The sequence below is a fragment of the Mus musculus genome, chromosome 4, assembly GCF_000001635.26.
Source record: "Mus musculus strain C57BL/6J chromosome 4, GRCm38.p6 C57BL/6J".
Lineage (NCBI taxonomy): Eukaryota > Metazoa > Chordata > Mammalia > Rodentia > Muridae > Mus > Mus musculus.
Genome location: NC_000070.6, coordinates 138,856,515 through 138,876,863, shown reverse-complemented (window position 1 = coordinate 138,876,863; position 20,349 = coordinate 138,856,515). Strand labels below are relative to the sequence as shown.

Here is a 20,349-nt window from a genome sequence, read left to right as displayed (position 1 = left end):
TCAGTGCTTTAGGGAATGGAGACAGGAGGATGACTGGGGCTTGCTGGCTGCTGGCTGTCTCTGTGTTCATCGAGAGAGACTGTTTCAAGGGAATAAGAGAGTGAGAGAGCAGGATACCTAATGTCTTCCTCTGGCCTCTTCATGCACATTCATGGGTGTGTATACCTGTGAGTACAGGTATGCAACACATGTACACACAAGCACACACATGTGTACATGTACCCACATACACATACATGTGCACACAGCCACATACACATACATGTGTACACACATGCACACACATACACACATGTGCACATACATGTATACACATATATACATACATACTCATACAACACACACATGGATACACACATGTGCACACACATGTACACACTTATACAACACACATATACACACATGCACACACACTTGTACAATACACATATACATGCATATACATGCACACACATGTACACACATACACATACTTATATACGCATACACATGCATACAGACATACTCAGACACACACATAGGCACACTCGTACAACACATACATGCATACACACATACACAGCACACACATGAACACATACCCCCCCTCTTTTAGTTTAGAAGTCAATACAACCATCACCATCAAATCAAAGGCTATGATTTACAAGTTCCCTAGAGAGCTGTGAGCACTGCTGCCAGCCAGCTGTCATCCTTCACTTCCTGTCACAGGCTTCCTATGTTTCCTAGAGTCTTAAGGAGCTCCAGCCTCTCTCTCTCTCTCTCTCTCTCTCTCTCTCTCTCTCTCTCTCTCTCTCTCTCTCTCTCTCTCATTCTCCCCCTGTGTGTGTCTCTCTGTCTCTCTGTGTGTCTCTCTCTGTCTCTGTCTCTCTGCTTCCTGACTGCAGAAGTCATGTGAGTGGCTGCTCCATGCTCCTGCCCCATGACTTCCAGCCACAGTGGACTGTACACCCTTGAACTCTCTGAACAAAGCAGCTGTGTTTGTCACTTTTCCAGTTGCTGTGACAAAATACCAGACAAAAGTAACTGGGGGTGGTAGTGGTGGTGGCACGTATTCTGGCTCACAGTTCAAGGGTGTACAGTCCACTGTGGCTGGAAGTCATGGGGCAGGAGCACGGAGCAGCCACTCACATGACTTCTGCAGCCAGGAAGCAGAGAGACAGAGACAGAGAGAGACACACAGAGAGACAGGGAGACACACACACACACACACACACAGAGAGAGAGAGAGAGAGAGAGAGAGAGAGAGAGAGAGAGAGAGAGAGAGAGAGAGAGAGGCTGGTGCTCAGTTTGCTTTCTCTTCATTCATCCCAGCCCTTAGGATGATGCCGACCACATTCCCCCCTTGGTTAAAACTTTCTAAAAGCTTCTTCAGAGATATACCCAGGAGTGTGTTTCCATGGCAACTGTAAATTCTGTCAGGGTGATGATGAGCTGTCACATGCGGTGACCTTATTAATGCTTCCTCAGTCAATAAACTAAACTGAGAACCTATTTGATGCTGGGGACCTACTCTGTGCTGGGGACCTACTCTGTGCTGGGGACCTACTCTGTGCTGGGGACCTACTCTGTGCTAGGGACCTACTCTGTGCTGGGGACCTACTCTGTGCTAGGGACCTACTCTGTGCTAGGGACCTACTCTGTGCTGGGGACCTACTCTGTGCTGGGGACCTACTCTGTGCTGGGGACCTCTGCTCTGGGGAGACACTGGAGAGCAAATGCAGGTGAGTTGCCTACTAGTTACAGCCAGTAAAGAGTCTGAAAGTACAGGAGGAGCCTTCGGGCCTGGGTGGATGATGGAACATGTTCTGTATGCCTTTCGGTCCTTTTCTTCCCTGTTCCTTCTCGGTATCATTTTTGTCCTTAAGCTGACTTCTATGGTTGGAAGATGGCCACATGTGTCAAAGGACCTCCTGCTTCCTCCTCTCCTTTGGGGAAAGCAGAGAAAGCTGACTTTCTTCAGACTTCAGAAGACCAGCTTTGCTCAGTCTGACCTCATCCTCGTCGCAGAAGGGAGCACGTGCAAGCTGGTTGACTCCTCCTTCAGGGCCACATGGAGTTATATGTGGTCGAGAGCTCTCCAATGTGAGTGTTGACCAACCACTTGACCACTACACCAGCTCTCCAATCCCTCAGGAGACATTGTAAGCACCAGGTTTCAATCCATGTATCACTCTTACAACATACCCATGATGGCCCAGGTAGCACCATGCCAATCAAGCCTCCCAAAAACTCTGAATTCGTTTATTCCAAGAGAAATGGCAAGCCTGGGAGGAAATGCCAGCAAGAGAAGATGTGAACGCTGGCCTGGTGAGACAGCTCAGTGGCAGAGCAGGTAAACAGCCCTGGGCTTTGGAGTCCTTGCTACCACAAACAAAAACAGTGTGAGCAGGGGGAGGGGGCGAGATGGCTCAGCAGTTAAGGGTTTGCTGCTCTTGTAGAGAACCCAAATTTGATTATCAGCATCCATATTGGTTGGGTGGCTCACAGTAACGTGTAACTCCAGCTCAGGGGGATATCAGGGGGCCCCCTTCTGGCCTCTGTATGCACTTGTGCACACACACACACACACACACACACACACACACACACACACGACACACACATACACAGAGATACATACACACCCATATAAATTAAAATACATTCTTTAAAAGTATGAGGAAGCTGGCAATGCAAAAAGCACATCTCAAAGTAAAAGCTAAGCAACCCAGGAAAGCTTTCAATATAAACAGAGAAGCTTCCAGAGCCGTAGGAACCACCATTGTTCTCCACCCTGGAGAAGTTCAGAACAGGGTCAAATGCCTGACTACCAACCCCTTATTCATAAAGAGAGAATAACTCGCTGCATCCGCATCAGCAGACATTTATGCTTCCAACACTGCTGGTTGAGAGCATGAAAGAATTCCTGGTGATCTCGGGGACACAGGCCAGGGAAATGTGTATGTATCCTTGACGGAGGTGTGGGGCTTATCAGTTTGATAGTCACAGAGAAGGGGACGATTAATTATCCTTGGATGCTGTATTTATTAATTGTCTCACCGTGTGACCACATGCCTGATATGAAGCAACCTAAAGGAGAAAGGATTTATTTTGGTTTGAGATGCTGGAATCCATCGTGGCAGGGAAGCGTGGTGGGCAGCTCCATTCAGATGCTGGGAGTTTGCCACAGAGTTTGTTGCATCTCAGATGATGGGAGAAGCAGAGAGCAACCAGGCTGGAAGCAGGGCTGGGCTATAACCCACAAGCCCATCCTTCCATGTTTCCCACTCCTTCCAGGTAGGTTCCATCTTCTACAAGCCATAAAACCTCCTGAAAAGCAGATGGAGCAGAAAAGCTCTGCCCTTGGTTCCATAATGAAGCTGTCCCAAAGTCATGCAACAGAGACTACCTGGGTCCTTCCTTCGCAAGGCCTAAGGGATTATCTCCTCCATCCAGCCTGCTTTCACCATTTCAGGAAAGAAGGAAGACCAGACTGCAGGCCTGCCAACATGTGAGAATCAGGCCATGGGCCACTTCCCTGATTGGGCCTGGGTAGCAGAGATGAAATCTAGATTTTGGAAGATGTTTACTAGCAGGGGAAAGTTTAAGAGTGCCCAGCCATGAAGCTAGTCACAGTATATCAAAATTAACTGGTGTGTGCTTGTGTGTGTGTGTGTGTGTGTGTGTGTGTGTGTGTGTGTTCGTGCGTGTATTTCATTTGCAAATCCAGAGGTCTCTGGCTGGTGGCTGGGAGTGTGACCTGCTGGAAGCACAAAGTGGTTAGCTAAACTCATTACAACAGATGGCCCCAATGTGGTAGGTAAGAACTCACTATTTAACATTAATTAGAGATTCCCAAATGGAATACACACCCATCATGAGTTTAGAGGGGAGAATTGGTTTCTCAGTGAGCTGAGCTGAGTCAGATGGTTACAAAACTTGGATAAAGGAACATAGCCACCTGCAGGGATTTACCCCAAGGCCCTTTTAAAAGATTCCAGCTGCCTCAGAGAATCTTAGCTGAGATGCTCGGAGCCCCTGCTGTGCAAAGAGTCAGGATGGCTGCTCCAAGGCAGAGAGTCAGATGGTAGAGGCAGCCTGCTTCCTACAAGCAAATAGTCAAAGGGTAGGTATAAGTAAAACGTGAAGATTTAATTGCTCTAAAGGATAGACGGGAGTATAATGATAATTGTTTAAATGTTCTTAAGTATACATAGTTTGTTTTTTTTTTTTTTTTTTTTTTTCCGAGACAGGGTTTCTCTGTATAGCCCTGGCTGTCCTGGAACTCACTTTTTAGACCAGGCTGGCCTCGAACTCAGAAATCCACCTGCCTCTGCCTCCCGAGTGCTGGGATTAAAGGCATGTGCCACCAGGCCCAGCTGTATACATAGATATTAAGTTCCACAGAAGGGAGAAGTCAGGGAAATTGAATGAAGAAATGCTTTAGAGAAAATTTGAAAGGTCTTGCCAGGGCAAATACTTAGGATCTTTGAACATGGTCTACATGGGATTTCTGGGATTTTTCTGCCTGGTATGCATAGAGCCTGGAAATAGGCTTACACAGTAAGATCACATAGATAATAAATAATTGAGGCTTTTGATCTTTAAAAATTAGGTCTGAAAGCAGGGGATAGGGAACCTAACCTATCTCAGACAGTAGACTTAGGCCTTGGTAATTATACAAAGAGAAAAGGGCATACTACCATATGTACCCACAGGGATATTAGTCTCCACAGAAGGGAGGATTTAAGTTTATATAGATGTATAAATAATTGAGGCTTTTGATCTTAAATTGTAGGTTATAAGCAGGGCACAGTGAAGAAGCACTGTCTCAACAGATAATACTTGTTTAGATTATTTTAAGTTCTTTGAGTTGTTTTAATTATCAAGATGTGAGTGGTTATGAGTTTGATGGCCATATTAAAATTCCTCTGGGAGAGAGGTCATGCTACACCTTTAATGGTTTCCGGTTACTGGACCAAGGACATGGAATTTTGGGAGGGAGGCTCTGCATTTGTGTTGACAGGGAAGGAAGAAAAGGCTTGGACCCCTTCCAGAGTGATATGGATCAGATATGACAGGAGTAGACACCCCTCCCCCACCAAGATCTTGCCAACAGAAAAGAAAAATTTGAGAAAAATCAAACAGGACAGGTAATTTGATTTACTGATTCCTCGACATGGGAACAGCCCAGTAACTGGCTTAGACATAAAAAATGTCTCTCGTCAAAACTTCAACTAAGATGAGACAATAAATCTTGTTGGTTATGGGATCCTTAAGGTTCATTGTGCCATCCTTCACATGGCATGAATGAAGATTTATTACAATTGGCTGTTGATCAAGTTAACTCATAATAGGATAGTTGTCTTTTACCTGCTCAAAGAAGGAACAAAATTTCATCCTTAACTGATCTGTGCACCTTGCACAAGCCATACAAAAATCTTAATGGTATAAAATTTTGGTTCATTGGTTATGAGATTCATATATTGCAGGATCTATGGCTTTGACAAGACTCATCCTCGGAGATGCTGCACTGACCTGCTGTTCCAGCCCCGCCTCCTGATGCTGTCCAGAGTCTTGGGTCCAGAGCAGCTTCAGGAGCTGCTGCAGATTCCAGATGATCTCACCTCACCCAGCCTTTCATATGGATCCAATCAGAACCTCAGTCAAGCTCTGAACTTTCCAAAACATGTGCATACTGGATAACAGATGCTAACGCTAGCTTTCTTAAGTCTAGCCAATTTTTCTAAGTTTCCTAGCCCTGCCCACCCTTTAAAGAATCACATTGACCCTACTCAGCAGGAAGAAGCCGTGGAAAGTCATCGTTCAGACCCCTTGGGTTTGGGCGTCTGATTATGGTGATTTTACAAATTATGGATAGATTGTCATTTTAAGAGATAATTTGGAAATGGTCATAATTTTGAACAGGGAGAAAGTAGATGGGATGGATTACTAATTTTACTCTTGAACAAAACATTGTGTAGCCATAATCTTACATCAATAGAAATCTTTGTAATTGATGAAAAATTGAAGTTATAATTTCTTACATTGGTACAGAATTCATATATTGATATAGAGCTAAGGTTTTCATTGGTATAAGTCTGTATATTGATACAAAATTTAAAATTAATTTTGTTACTCTTAGATAGACGTTGTGCCTATACAACAAGAATTTAACATTTAAGAATACAAGGCTTAGATCCAGTCCTTCTAAAAGCTGTTTAGGATGATTAAGTAACACAAGTTAAGGGCCAGATAGTAAACTCATGGTTATGTTGGATTCTGATTTAATTATAATAAAGTGTTTTCAATTTACTCAAATAGAAAAGGCTAAGAATAGTTAAAGTTTAACAGTTCAGATATACTTTACATAGATCGTCTTAAAAAACATCAGAAATCCACAGAATGTGACATTTAATATTATTACATCATTAAGGATCACTTGACAAGACATGTCATCCTAACAGCTTCCCCATTCTCTTCCAAAGAAGAAATTGAGCATCAAAATCTCCATAAAGTAATGGCAAGGCAGATAAAATATTGTCCAAAGAAGACAAACAGATGTCGGATAGTTGACTGCTACGCTCTGCCAAGACAGGGTAAGCTAGTCCTTCATATTCCTGCTTCATTTCAAGGTCTGCCAGATGGCTCTGGGCCAGAAAACTGAAGACTGATGCGCAGACATTTTGAGAAATAGGGGACTGTCCTGGCAGTCCGCTGTCCTACAATTTGTTTAAGTTTTGGAAACTATGTTTTGTGCTTCCTAAATATTCAGGTAATATTTAATTTGTGCTCGTATTTCTGATGGGGTTGACGGCTAGTTATAGTCTCATGATCAAACTCAAGTTGTTTAGCATTGAGAGAAATGATATAGCGTTAAAAGGATGGTTTCCAGATGGTAATACAGACGAAAATCAGGACATAATCAGGTATAGAATTATAAGCGCTTTAGTTAGGATAGGTGGTAGAGTACTTTACCTAATTGACAAATATGATGGACTGGATGTTAATTGTATAGCATACGTTGTAATTTACACAATTGTTATGGTTATGTTCAATTTGTGTCTGAGAGAAGAACCTCCTCGTTCTGATTTGGACAGAAAAGGTGAAATGTTGGGGATTGGTTCTAATGCCTTGAATTAATCTGGCTCCCCAAATCAGGAATCTGTGTGTCCAAATGCTGAAGGTCCCTGTCCCCAGTTGGTTTTTGATTGATCAATAAAGAGCCAATGGCCATTGGTTGGGCAGGTAGACTGAGGCAGGACTTGGAGATTTGTGTGGGTTAGGAACTAGGAGAGAGGATGGGACAGAGATCACCATGACAGGGAAGAAGAAAGAACAGATCCAAAGGCCTGCCAACATGTGAGAATCAGGCCATGGGCCACTTCCTGGATTGGGTCTGGGTTAGCAGAGATGAAATCTAGATTTTGAAAGATGTTAACTCAGGAGAACCAGATGGGAGTGTTTGCTAGCAGGGGAAGATTTAAGAATGCCCAATCATTAAGCTAGTTATGGCATATCAAAATTAACTGGTCTCTCTCTCTCTCTCTCTCTGTGTGTGTGTGTGTGTGTGTGTGTGTGTGTGTGTGTGTGTGTGTTATTTGTGAATCCAGAGGGCTTTGGCAGGTGGCTGGGAGCGCTACCTGCTGGGAGCACAGAGTGATTAGCTAAATCACTGCCTCAAGAGACCACCATCCTGACTTAGATGATTACAGAGATCATCATTTTTATTCTTATTTTTCTTAGGGAGTTTATTTTTAATTATATGCATACATATGTTTATGTATGCGTGCGTGCGTGCGTGCGTGCATGCGTGCGTGTGTGTGTGTAGGATTTATATACATGGATGCAGTGCCCGTGGAAGCCAGAAAATGGCATCAGAGCCCCAGGAGCTAGGATTATTGGGGTTGTGAGCTGCTTGATACGGGTGGGAACCCAACTCAGGGACTCTGCAAGAACTGCAAACTCGCGTAACCTCTGACCCGCACAGTCACCAGCACAGGCTTGCCTGCTTCCCGAGCAGCATTTTCTCTCTTGGTGAGTGACAGGCCTTAGGTTAGTGCTCAAGGGAGGGGATAATGACCCGCCCTTGTTCCTAACCTAAAAGCTTCCTGCCAGATGGCGATCTTATGATCTTCCTGACAGTTCAGAAAGTCAAGTCTCCACCCAGCCAGAGATGCAGACAGCTCAGATCCCATTCTTCTGATTTAAAAAAAAAAAAACCTAAAAACCAAATTAAAAAAAAAAACCCAATCATGTCACAGAACAGATTTAAATGAATTAAAGAAACACAAAAATTTAAGAAGCACATAAAAAAAAAAGCCATGCGTGGAGCTGGGCAGTGGCTGAGCCTGACTGCTGAACAAGCGAGAGGAGCAGAGTTCGCATCCCTAGCCTTCTCCTCTAAGCAGGTGTGGAGGCATGTGTCTGTAACCCCAGCACCGGGTGTGGGGGAGGGGACACGGGTGGACTCCAGGGCTGGCTGTGTAGCCAGTCTAGCTGAACCAGTGAGCTCCAGGTTCAGTGAGGGGCCCTGTCTCTGAAACTCAGGTGGAAGAGCTTTTGAAGAAAACATCTTGACATCAACTCTGGCCTCTACGTGTGCTGGCACAGGTATGTGTGTGCATGCATGTGTGTGTATGTGTGTGTGTACATGTGCATGTGTGCATGCATGAGTGTGTGCGCATCTGTGCATGTGTACATGCACGTGTGTATGTGCACATGCGTGCACGTGTGTGTGCCTGTGTATGTGCACATGTGTACATGTATGTGCATGTGCACATGTGTGCATGTGTGTATGTGCACATGTGTGCATGTGTGTATGTGCACATGTGTGCATGCACAAAGAGTTAGGCTTTAATAGAATGGTATGTTCTTCCTTTAATCATTCTCAGCAAAGCCCGACTACCTCCATTTTCTTCCCTCGTGTCCAGTCTGTAATCGGGAGCTGCCCTTTCACATAGAATTTTTAATTTAAATTTCAGAGTCGCTGTCATGAGCGTGGTCTACCAGAAACGTAGACGGACAGACCTGTGTCTTCCATAATGCCTGAGTTTATTGAATGGCTACAGATCCACAGGTCCTGTCTGTTTCACTGACTGCAGTTGACCGAGTAGTTCCAATTTCCCTAGAAAGCACGGCTGTTGGTAACCACAGCTTCTTTCATTACCATCCTAGTTGTTAGTCCTAACTCAGAACTCACAGTACATGCTACACAGGTGAATATGTGTATTATGTGCATGTATGCATTAATAGATACATTGCATGTGTGCTCTCTATACACAATACATGCTACATGTACATATATGTTACAGAATGGCTATGAACAGGGCTAAAGAGGCACCAGCAGTCAGAGTGTAAAGAGGCCTTACTGGAGGCAGAGGAGGACAGCTGACAGAGGTGCCACGTCGCTGCAGGAGGATAACAGGCATGCAACAGTTCCCAAAGAACTGTTGGGAGAGAGGCAGAGATGACCTGGCAGTCCCAAGTTGCTGGGTCTGACACAACCACAGGGTGGTGTTCATCCTAACTGCAGAGGCATGCAAGTGAGGTTCAGGCTGGTGGATAAAGGGATAGATGGATGGGTGTACAGATGGTTGTCGGATTGGGCCTTATCAGACATCGGGGAGCCACTCCTCGTGCTGAGCCAAAGCCCCTGAGATGGTTGGGCACTCCCTGTCTATTGGTCCTTTGACACGCACACGCTAGGTAGCTGGAGAACAGGTTTGCGGGACCACTGATATTTCAGTATTAGGTATTCTTCTTATGGAGCCCAGAAGAAAATGCCATGGCCTCTGTTATTTTGGTGTGTTTGGTCAGTTTCTCATTTGGGTTTAAACATTCACACATTGACCTGTAAGTATGTTTTTAATTTTTGGGAACAAGTTATTATCTGTCTGTGTCTCCTGGCTGGTGCTGGACAGGGTGGTGTCTGCATGCACATTGATACGGTCTCCTGTCTCTGTATTCTTGATCAAAATGGAACTAAATGATGCTTGTTGTGTAAATGGAGTCACCCAGGGCAAAATACTCCCCCAATAGCTGCTGTTTCACCCCACATGGAGGAACTTAGAACAGGACCCTGCTGTGTCTCGGCAGAGGGCAACAGTGATGTGTCCTCCCTTGACATGGCAAGGCCATCTAAGGAGAAGCAATTACAACATTTCCCCTTAAGATGAGTGGCAGCAGACGAAACAGTTGGAGTCTGAGGCTATGAGGGAGGGACCTTCAACCCTGCTCCGTTTCAACGACTGATTTCAGTTCTCTGGTGATCCGATGCCCTCTTCTGGTTGCTTCAGGTACTGCATGTAAGTAGAGCGCTGGTTAACAGAAGATTGGCTGTGATCTTCACCACATAAGTTTCCTAAGTGGAAAGCAAAATAAAACAGGCAAGGAAAACTCCAGAGTGGCCACAACATAGGAAACACAGCATAAGCTACCATAGCAACGCTGCACAACTTAACTTCATATGTTACAGCTTTGAAAATAATCAAAATTCACTTAAATGAGGGGCAATGGTACTTACTGAACTGAAAGCAAAATTTAAGTACTGTTTAGAGAGCCATGCCAACAGTGAGTGAAGCCTCCGAAAACCAAGATGGGGGGATGGGTCCCGTTGGCTACATCTCCACGGGAACAAAACCGCAGCCACTCCACAATGGTGAAAAGCACACAGTAGGCCCACAGAGCACCCCACGGCCAGGAACTCACTGTGCTCATGACTGGGAGAAAGGACACTTCACAAAGGATACAGAAGCGGGATCCTAAATGCATTAGCAGAGGGAGATAAGAAGAAAACAGAAAATTGACAAGTGCTTTTATTTTTAAAAGGCACATGGCCCTGTGACTTGGCTGGAGACTTTTTCAAACATTGGGAAGAGAGGGGAACTCAAAGTGAACTTTTACGTTGTAGCAAGGGATGGGTTGTTGTTTTCGTTTTTTAAATTTTGTTTGTGTTGCTTTGAGTCAGTGTCTCGGGTGTCCCAGACTGGCCTAGAACTCACTATGTCAACAAGGATGACTTCTGATCGTCCTGCCTCTACCTCCCGAGTCCTGGGATCACAGCTGAGTGCTGCTATGTCCATTTGTATAGAGTACTGGGAATTGAACCCAGGACTTTGTGCATGCTAGGCACATCCCCAGCCTGAGAAGACAGGTGTTCTTATGTGGGAACACTTATGCCTTGTTGATTATGTTTCCTTCTGATGTGTAGAACATCCATTGATGTAACACTCCCGGGTTCCCACTACCCATACCCTTATTCCTTCCTGAGTCCATGATGGACAAATTTGGCAGAGAACTCTGGGTATGACAAACTCACTCCCTCTGCCCCCCCCCCCCCTTGATGGTACAACACTGCTTACCTGCAGTGCGCACGCCCTGACTCTCCTCAGGTTGCATGGCCAGCCTTGCTGGAGAAGGCTCTCACAATCTGGTTGCTCAGCAGTCCTGACGGCCTCGCTGGTTAGTCATCTAATTCTAAGGAAGTGGGATTAGGAAGTTTACTGCTTTTACAGTCAGCAGCTACCTCCTCCAATTTAGCTTTAGTCAATACTTTTTGAAGTCAGGAGTAATTTGATCTCTGTTGCCTGACTCACTTGTGTCTCTTAATTGGTCCCAATCTAGATGCGGACGCAGGGTTTTTTTTTTTTTTTTTTTCTGACCTTGTCTCCAAGCCTCTGTGCTGATGACTGAGCTAGGAGCTTAGTAAACAAGGGGACGGACAGGGGAGCCAAGTGCAAGTGTAAGCTTCTATGACATGCTCAGGAGACACAGCAGGGTCACAGGGAGGGGCATAGCACAGAGGCAGGGCTAGACCCCCGGCACATCGTGGACTCCGAAGGCTTTAGTATTCAGGCCACTGTGACTTGACCTGGAACTCCACAGAGCTGGCCTGAGCTCAAGGGAGAACTGGTGTTGAAGAAGGCAGATGGAGGAGTGAGGGACCCTTGTGGGGGAAAGCAAGCCTTCGGTCTGCAAACGCTGCAGGCACAGCTGCGGGCAGAGCAACTTCAGCCCTAGCCTTTAAAGTCAACTAAGTTCCTGCGTGTTGTATAGAGGACAGCACTGCCCAAAGAGCAGGGGGATTTCGTTAAGGATGCCCCTTCTGGTCCATTTGGCCTGAATTAAAGACTAAGATGTAGGTCAAACTATGGTGCCAAGATAGCCCCCCACCCCAACCGTCAAAAAAAGGTCTGATCCCTCTGAAGGGAGTTTTCATCCTCATTCCCAAGTGACCTTTTTCAATGCCTGACTCATCTTTGTGGTAGGGGCTCCTGAACTTCATGTGATGCTTAGCAATATTCACGGCCCTCACCCAGTCATATCAGGAGCATCCTCTTAGTCACCGTATATATGCTCTTCTGTTAAGTGTCCCAGGGCAGTTAGTCACCCCTGGTTGAAATCAATGCTCTAGAGTTTCCTTATCTTGGAGGATGCTCAACACAGTGGGAATGAACCAGCATCCAGGAAGTCATTTAAGCCTGTGATCAATTCTACTAGAAATCAGGGGCTTAACCCTGGGGCTTGAGGGGTGGCTCACATGGACATGGGCTGGTGCCTCACAAACAGCTGTAAGTCTAGTTCCAAGGGACCCACTCACCCAACAACTTCCTATGGCCCTCTTGGGTACCTACATTCACAGTTCACCTATAACTACACCCATCCATCCATATGCATACATAATTTTTAAACAGGCTAGTTCTGGATAGCTTGATTAGAGAAGGAAGGTCACAACTAATTGCCAGATTTCACCATGGACGGTTAAAAACAAATTATGGATGCTCTTTGTATAAATAACAATGTGTCATCTTACATATATTGAGGCATGGACATTAATGTGATAAGTAAGGTTCCTGTTGACTTGAGGGTCAGGAAGTGAAAGCAACCAATGTTGTACATAATATTCTGTCTCTAGGATCCAGATTGCATGGGGAGTTTAAAAAGAGATCAGAGTTACTTGAGAAGTGTGACTCAGTATACTTAATTTTTTTTTCCTTCTAAAAAAGAATCCTGAGCAGGAAGAGTGAATGAGGGAAAATGAAATAAACACAGGAAGACAGGAAAAGAGACCACGTGGTCCCTACCAGGGCAATCAACGTCAGCTGCTGTGATGGTTCATCCTGTCAACTTGATCACCATGGGGACGAATCTTTGGGAAGGTTGTAAGAAATTATGTAGACTGATTGAGGTGGGAAGACCCACCCTCCATGTGGGTGGCACCATTCCCTAGGCTGGGGTGCCAATTGAATACAAAGGAGGAAGCCAGAGGAGCACCTCTGTTCATCTCTCAGCCTCCTGACTGTGGACCGGATGTGCCTGGCTGACTGTGGACCGGATGTGACTGTGGACCGGATGTGACTGTGGACCGGATATGACTGGCTGACTGTGGACCGGATGTGACTGGCTGACTACAGACCTGATGTGACTAGCCAGCGGCCATGCTTCCCCACCGTGATGAACTACAAGGAGTCAGAGTAACCCCTTCTTTAACCTGCTTTTGTCAGGTGTCTTGTCAGCCCAGGGACCTATAGAAATGCAGATTCTTAAGCCCCACCCAGACCTGCTGGATCAGAAACTCTGTGGATTGGGTCCTGGAAGTAAAACTTACTGGCTCTTTTTTGGTAGTTCTGATGCTCCCTCAAGTGTCAAGACCACTGCTTTAAAGAGAAAGATTGATGTACTAGGGGTGTCAAGGAAGAAGAGGAAATGAGGTGGTGAGTATGGGCCAGTCGTAAGGGTGGGCTTGATAATGAACTACCTCCCTCAAAATTGCTTCCACATCTTATACTTTCTTGGGGGTAGGAGTTGTTTTTTTCAAGATAGGATTTCTGTCTGTGGTCCTGGCTGACCTGGAACTCGATCTGTAGACCAGGCTGGCCTCAAACTCACAGAGATCCACCCGTGTCTGCCTCCCAAATTCTGGGATTAAAGGTGTGCACCACCACTGCCCAGCACCACTGGCTCTCTGTACATAGTTTGAAAGTTTCACACAGCCTGGTCATGAGTGACTGTCAGACATCATAGGACACTGTTTTAAGACATCCAGTTTGTAGAGATGTTAAAACCAGGGGGGGAGATGTTCATTGCATAATATGTGAATTAGGCAAATTTCTAGACTTCACTTTCTTCTTGAGACATGGATAATGAGAGAGGGCCTGTATTTTACTAGGGTCACTCTGTTGGTGCGGTTTGCCCTTGGAGAATCTGTCATGTTATTTGAAGTGACTGCAGACTGTGATTCAGCTGTGCTGGGCAATGCAGGGGAAACGATGGGAAACTAGAAATAAACTATGGATTGCATCTTCCATCTGATCCGATCACACTCAAGCTATATGAATCATAGGAATCCCAGATAATGCTGACTTAAACAATATATAAGTATAGGTTTCCCTCTGGACCGGGCCCAGTGGACAAGCATACTGGCTGCCAGGCCTGATGACCTGGGTTTGATTCCTGGTACCCGAGTGGTGAAAGGAGAGACCCAACTCCCATACATTATTCTCTGCCTTCACACATATGCTGTGCCATGCATCTGCCCGTTGCACACATATACACATAAAAATAAATAGAACATAATTTAAAAAAGGAAACGTTCAGGAAGAGAACTGGGCTTCCCTACGCTCAGCCCTGTCCTTACCCGATGCCTTTATTGAATTTCTTTGAACTGCCTAATTTGAAGAGACGCCTGTTTTTCCTTTCCTCCTGTCTGGTAAGCATCTCACTTAATACGATTAAGCCGTACTCCAGCCCCGCCCTGCTGATAGCAGCACATACTCCCAGTTGCTTGGACTGAAAACCTTGCAGCCATCCTGAACTCCCGTCTAACGCTCACACCCCATGGTCAACCTGTCAGCAGGTCCTCCTGGCGTGGTCAAAAGGACAGCAATCTAATTCAGAGCTCTTAATTGGCCTTATTAGGGTTTCTAGAACCAGGTACCAGATTGTTCTAGAAAACAGAATGAGGATCCTATAGGCTGAGCTGAGGAGGCTGGGTTTGTAGACAGGGGACAGGGTGACATCGACATCAGGCGATGTCATGGGTGAGGGTTTGCAGCTGCCACCTCGTTGGAACTGTACTGCAATCCCTTGTGTTAATGTGACAATGATGCCACACTGTCTTGGCTTGCTCAAGGGGTGTGTTACTGTGATATCACAGTCCATGGGCACTGGCTGGGATTTGAAGCTTTTGGATTTCAGAATAAGAACAATGAGGGCAGGTAGGTCACAGTGAAAATGGGGGGGGGGTTTATTAAAAACTAGTAGGGCTTGGGAGATAACTCTGTACTATAAAATGCCTGCTGTATAAACACAAGCTGGGTGTGGTGACACATTTATAATCCTGGGATTGAGGGCTGAGGTCAAGAGAACCTCCAGGGCCTGCTAGTCAGCCAGCCTAATCAGGAGTCCCAGGCGAGGTGAGAGACTCAGTCTCAAAAGATGAGTTGAATGATGCTGGCCAGGGCCATGCTGTTTCTTTCTGAGTTGCCTTTTAAAAAAGGTTACATTTATTTATTCTGGGAGTTCCAGGCCAGCCTGGTCTACCTAGTGAGTTCTAGGCCAGCCTGGTCTACCTAGTGAGTTCTAGGCTAGCCAGAGTTACATAGCGAGACCTTGTCTCAAAACAAAATAGACAAGAAGATTACATTAATTTATCTGTGTGTTTTTTGTGCACGTGCGCACACACACACATGGGCACAGCACACACATGTGATCGGCACACAGGCGTATGGAAGTCAGAGGATAACTCGCAGGAGTCATTTCTCTCCTCATACCATCTGCATGCCGGGGAATGAACTAAGGTTATCAGGCTCCATAGCAAGTGCTCTTAACTGATGAGGCATCTTACCTGCCCCTTGGCTGCTTTCTTCTTCTTCTTCTTCTTCTTCTTCTTCTTCTTCTTCTTCTTCTTCTTCTTCTTCTTCTTCTTCTTCTTCTTCTTCTTCTTCTTCTTCTTCTTCTTCTTCTTCTTCTCCTTCTCCTTCTCCTTCTCCTTCTCCTTCTCCTTCTCCTTCTCCTTCTCCTTCTCCTCCTTCTCCTCCTTCTCCTCCTTCTCCTTCTCCTTCTCCTCCTTCTCCTCCTTCTCCTCCTTCTCCTCCTTCTCCTCCTTCTCCTCCTTCTCCTCCTTCTCCTCCTTCTCCTCCTTCTCCTCCTTCTCCTCCTTCTCCTTCTTCTCCTTTCTTCTTCTTCTTTTCTTCTCCTTCCTCCTCCTCCTCCTCCTCCTCCTCCCCTTCTCCACTCAAATTGACTAACAGATATTTAGATTGCCAGGCACTGTGGGTCCCCTGGGCTCTTTCAAGTAGTTCAAGGACACTCCTGGTCCTGGGGATCTCAGTTTGCCTCCCTGGCCCTTGCCCATCTGCTCCCCCTCCCCAACCCCCTGAGCTCTGTCACTGGGAGGCCAGAACCCTGGCTCCCTCTCCCTTGGCAGCTTTTCTACCCAAGATCTGCTCCAGCATCAGCTGTCAATCAAGTACAGGCACACCCTTGACTTCCTGGTCTTTCAGGCCTCCCCAACCACCACTGTGTGTGTCTGTCTTCATTTTCTGTGACGCGCAAATTTCCAATTGTGGTCCCCGCACCAGCTCTGCCGTACCCTGTTCCTCCCACCAGCTTTGCCGCATCCCGTTTAATAAGCCTTCCTTCTGGAAGCCTTCGTCTTCATCAGTTCAGCCATAAGACAGAGACTGCTTCTGCTGCTCGCGGCATCTGTCTTGGAATCTTCCAAGTAGCCCTAAAGCCTTAACCAGGCATCTGATCCCCCCACTGTTTCTTTCCCCACAGAAAAGACATCCCGGAACTTGGCCTTCTGCTGACAGCTTGGCCACTGTGTTAGAGAGCACCTGGCCCGTTCCTAGGAGTGTTTTTCTATCTGAGCATGGCGGAGGTCCATTCAACACTTCCTAACCAGTTCCAACCCTCCGCTGCCCCCTGCGGTGGAAGCCGGAACACCATGAGCGCGCCTCTCTCTGAGCAGCCCAGGCAGGCAGGCATCTTGGGAGGGAAGAGCCTAGCCACTCCTCTCAGAGTAGAGCGCTTACAGGGTAATAAATATCCTTCATGCAGCTGCTGATGTCCTCTTTAGCGCAGATGACATTCGTTGCACCTCCCTTCCTCACACACGAGGGAGAAAATGAGGTCGGGCACAGAAGCCCATCTTCTGTCATTTTTCAGGCTGTTTCCTGATGGCGGGTGCCCCGTCCCCAGGAAGCAGCCGGATGGGAGATGGTTCTCACAAAGTCGATAAGGCCTTGTTACACTTTTCTTCTGAGAAGAAAACCCAGGCTCAGAGACGCTACTTTGTTCTACAGCATTTTTTTTTAAAAAAAGATTTATTTTATTTTATTTCTCTGCATATGTGCATCTATCTGCGGCTTTGTATGTGTGAGTGCTCGTGGAGGCCAGCAGAGGGCGTCAAACCCTAGAGTTGTGCTTTGGCAGCAAGCAGCTGTGTTTCCTGTGTAGCTTCTTCCAAGGGCTCAGTGGAGCGCTCAAAGTAGCTGCGTGCTTAGTTCAAGGCGGCCAGGGTACCAGGGAATGGTCTATCAGCTGTCAAGTAAGGCGTTAAACCGTCTCAAAGCCCAGTGTCATAGCTTACTTAAAGACACATTAAAAAGGAGCACTTGCAATAAGGATACCATTAACACTAACGGGGTTCTATAACATTTCTAACGCTGAGCTTCTGCCTGGCAGAAGTCTCAGGCAGTCTTGGGCCCTTTAAATCTCACTTCCTCTGCAGATACACCCCCGGGGATCTTTTCTCCAAGGCTAGCTGAGGATGGGGCCTCTCAGAGCCCCTGACATGAAGATAAGGCTCCTGCTGCAGTCAGTGCTCATGCTTTGTGGTAAGGGTCCACCCATGACTTCTGTCCCCTTTCACATCTGGATTCCTGCTAGGAGGCTGTGATGGGGTGGGGGTGGAGGTGGGGGCGGGGTAACGTGTTGACTGTGGTCCAGGCATGGGAACCTGCTAGATGTCTAAAATGTCATTGGAAAGGGGACCAGCAAGTTAGCTGTTTGGGTTTATGGTCTCCATGACTACGATTAGGTTAGGAGACCATCAAGAGATCCAGGTGTTGGCCGGCATAAATGGCATCTTCTGAGCCAAATACAAGTGAGCACGGCCGGGGGAACACAGACTCAAGTTTCCCCGAATGGCAAACTCCTCTACCCACAGAGAGACCGCCTTGTGTAAGCTCGGCTGTCACTCAGCAGCAGGTGGCTCGCGAAGCAGGCTGACTGCAGAGGCACAGACGGTCTTCCAGTTCACACACTGTCTTCCATGAGGCAAGAACATCTCTGCCAGGACTCTCATGTTATCACCTTAGTCTGACGTTTGCTACGAGCTAGGAGAGATGCACCAAGCTTGGTGTACATTCTACAAATTGTATCCAGTGATGTGTGTGTGTGCCCGCGCGTGTACAAGTTTACATGTAGCCCAGTCTGCATGTGGATGTCAGTACACATGTGTGTGAATGCATGTAGAGGTCAGAGATGTCAGGGTCACACCTCGGCCCCCTCTCCACCTTCCTTGTGAGACAGACTCTTTCACTGACCTGGACTGGAATTACAGGCAGGTGTCACCACATTGGATCCCCGCCCCCCCCCCCCATCAGCTATGCCCTTTTTTTAATAGTTAATTTAGTTACATGGGAAACTAATACCAAAACACACTTAGCCCAGATGATCAAGTACTGCATAGGCAGACGCTCACGGGCAAACAGACGGTCATCTTTGAGCACCAGATCAACGCTTGAGAAGGTAGCTGCCACAGCTCAGCCTCTATCTTTTGCCTTAGGGTCTGTCCTCCAGCTTGTTCAGCAAGGTTTTTTTTTTTTCCTTTTTACTGAGTGAGCCATCTCCCCTCCCCCGTATAACCTAAGAGGACTTTGTTTCTGGATCTCTCCAGAGCCACAGAGCACCAACGAGCAGGGATCAAACACACTTCAAGCCCCCACAGTACAGCTGCAGACTCTTGGGGACACGCCATTTAACTTGGCAAGAGACTGTGGGAAGTTACTGCGGGCTCCGGCGGGATCATACGGGGACCTGGCTCCTAGGTCTGAGTCCACGGAAGCCTTGGGGTTTGTGGGTTTGCGGTTGGGTGTGATGGTGTCAGGATGCTGAGCTTGGGAGGAGACGGGGGAGGCCTGGTGGTGAAGGAAGATACTTATTTTTGAGGAAGTTCTGTTGTGAGTGGGGGTGAGGGAGACTTTTAGTCTGAGACAAATAATTAGGGTGCCCGATGATAGAACTCATAGTTGGGATGTAAGGGTCTTTCTATCTCATACTGGGGCTCCTCTGATTCAAGCAGGGTGTCCTCCCCATGTTGGGGTCTTATCCAACCAGAGGAGAAGCTCTGGTTTCTTTTACAAATCCACAATGTATCCAGGATTGATACTGACCAGGCGGATTTTTTTTTTTTTTAAAGATTTACTTATATGTAAGTACACTGTCTTCAGACACTCCAGAAGAGGGCGTTAGATCTCATTACGGTTGGTTGTGAGCCACCATGTGGTTGCTGGGATTTGAACTCAGGACCTTTGGAAGAGCAGTCAGTGCTCTTAAACCACTAAGCCATCTCACCAGCCCCATAAATGATGACTTCTGCTAGGAGGCAGCCTCAGATCCTGACAGGGATGGTGCCTTGCTGTTTCCATGACAACACCAACACCTATACTAGGACTGTTTGACTGTGGGCCACCCATGGGCTCCTGTTTTGAATGTTTTCTTCAGTTGGTGCTGCGGTTTGGCTTGGGATCTTTTTAGGAGGTAAGAGCTAGTTGGCTGAAAGAAGCCACGAGGGGCAGGGCTTTGAAGGTGGAGCCCACCCACTCCCATCCCGAGCTCCCGCTTCTCTCTTTGCTTCCTGGTCTGCTGTGGTATGAGCAGCCTTCATTCACCTTACACTCCTGCCCTTGTGATCTGAGATTTCCATCCGAGAGGGACTCAAACCCTCCAAAACTGCGAGCCCATGGAAATCTTTCCTGCTTTAAGATGTGCATGTCAGGCAGTCTGTCTCAGAGACATGGAAACAACACAAAGACATTGTACAGCCACCCCAACTCCTGGGCAAAAAGCTCGTTCCCCAGTACCAAGGGACCTTTTCACTTCCATAAAATACACTCACACGCTCACTAAGTACACGCCATACTCCCTCTGGTGGCTGGAATGAGTAATAGGCTTCGATAGGCTTGTGCTGTGAACACTTGGTCCCCCTGTTGGTGGTGTTTGGGAGCTGCAGCCTAGCTGGAAGCAGTGTGTCACTGACGACAGGCGTTGGAGGCTGAGAGCCTCACCCCTCTTCCTGTTCTTCCTCTCTTTCTCTCCCTCCCTCCCTCCCTCCTTCCTGTGCGTCTTTCCTGCCACAAT

General features: G+C 46.8%; 2 protein-coding genes and 1 long non-coding RNA gene across 7 annotated transcripts in view; 2 read left to right on the top strand and 1 right to left on the bottom strand.

Annotated features, from left to right (window-relative positions):
* Positions 1–2,899: 2,899 nt before the first annotated feature.
* Gm13030 (predicted gene 13030) lies at positions 2,900–5,872 on the top strand. The gene is made up of 3 exons (NM_001308487.1): positions 2,900–2,939; positions 3,277–3,490; positions 5,472–5,872. The coding sequence occupies exons 1-3, from the start codon at positions 2,936–2,938 to the stop codon at positions 5,683–5,685; spliced, it is 432 nt and encodes a 143-aa protein (NP_001295416.1). The 5' UTR covers positions 2,900–2,935; the 3' UTR covers positions 5,686–5,872.
* A 2,365-nt stretch (positions 5,873–8,237) lies between these two features.
* Gm32930 lies at positions 8,238–13,436 on the bottom strand. Of its 4 annotated transcripts, XR_881523.3 has the most exons (5): positions 13,255–13,436; positions 13,065–13,129; positions 11,343–11,457; positions 10,505–10,742; positions 8,238–10,342 (listed from the first exon to the last, which is right to left on the bottom strand). It is a non-coding gene; the product is annotated as a predicted gene, 32930 (long non-coding RNA). The 4 variants fall into 4 exon arrangements; XR_390867.4 differs by having other exon boundaries at positions 13,065–13,436; XR_390868.4 differs by having other exon boundaries at positions 10,731–10,742; positions 13,065–13,436.
* Positions 13,302–20,349, top strand: part of Pla2g5 (phospholipase A2, group V) — a 64,316-nt gene continuing 57,268 nt past the window's right edge. The window contains exon 1 of one of the 2 annotated variants that reach the window (XM_030253319.1): positions 13,302–13,694. The gene's annotated coding sequence lies outside the window, so the exon portion shown is untranslated. The remainder of the gene's footprint in view (positions 13,695–20,349) is intronic. The other variant, NM_001122954.1, reaches the window with a different exon arrangement.

Coding starts and splice junctions, on each gene's coding strand:
- Gm13030 (NM_001308487.1), top strand. Junction 3,491..5,471: donor GACTGCAGGCCTGCCAACAT/GTGAGAATCAGG, acceptor CATATATTGCAG/GATCTATGGCTTTGACAAGA.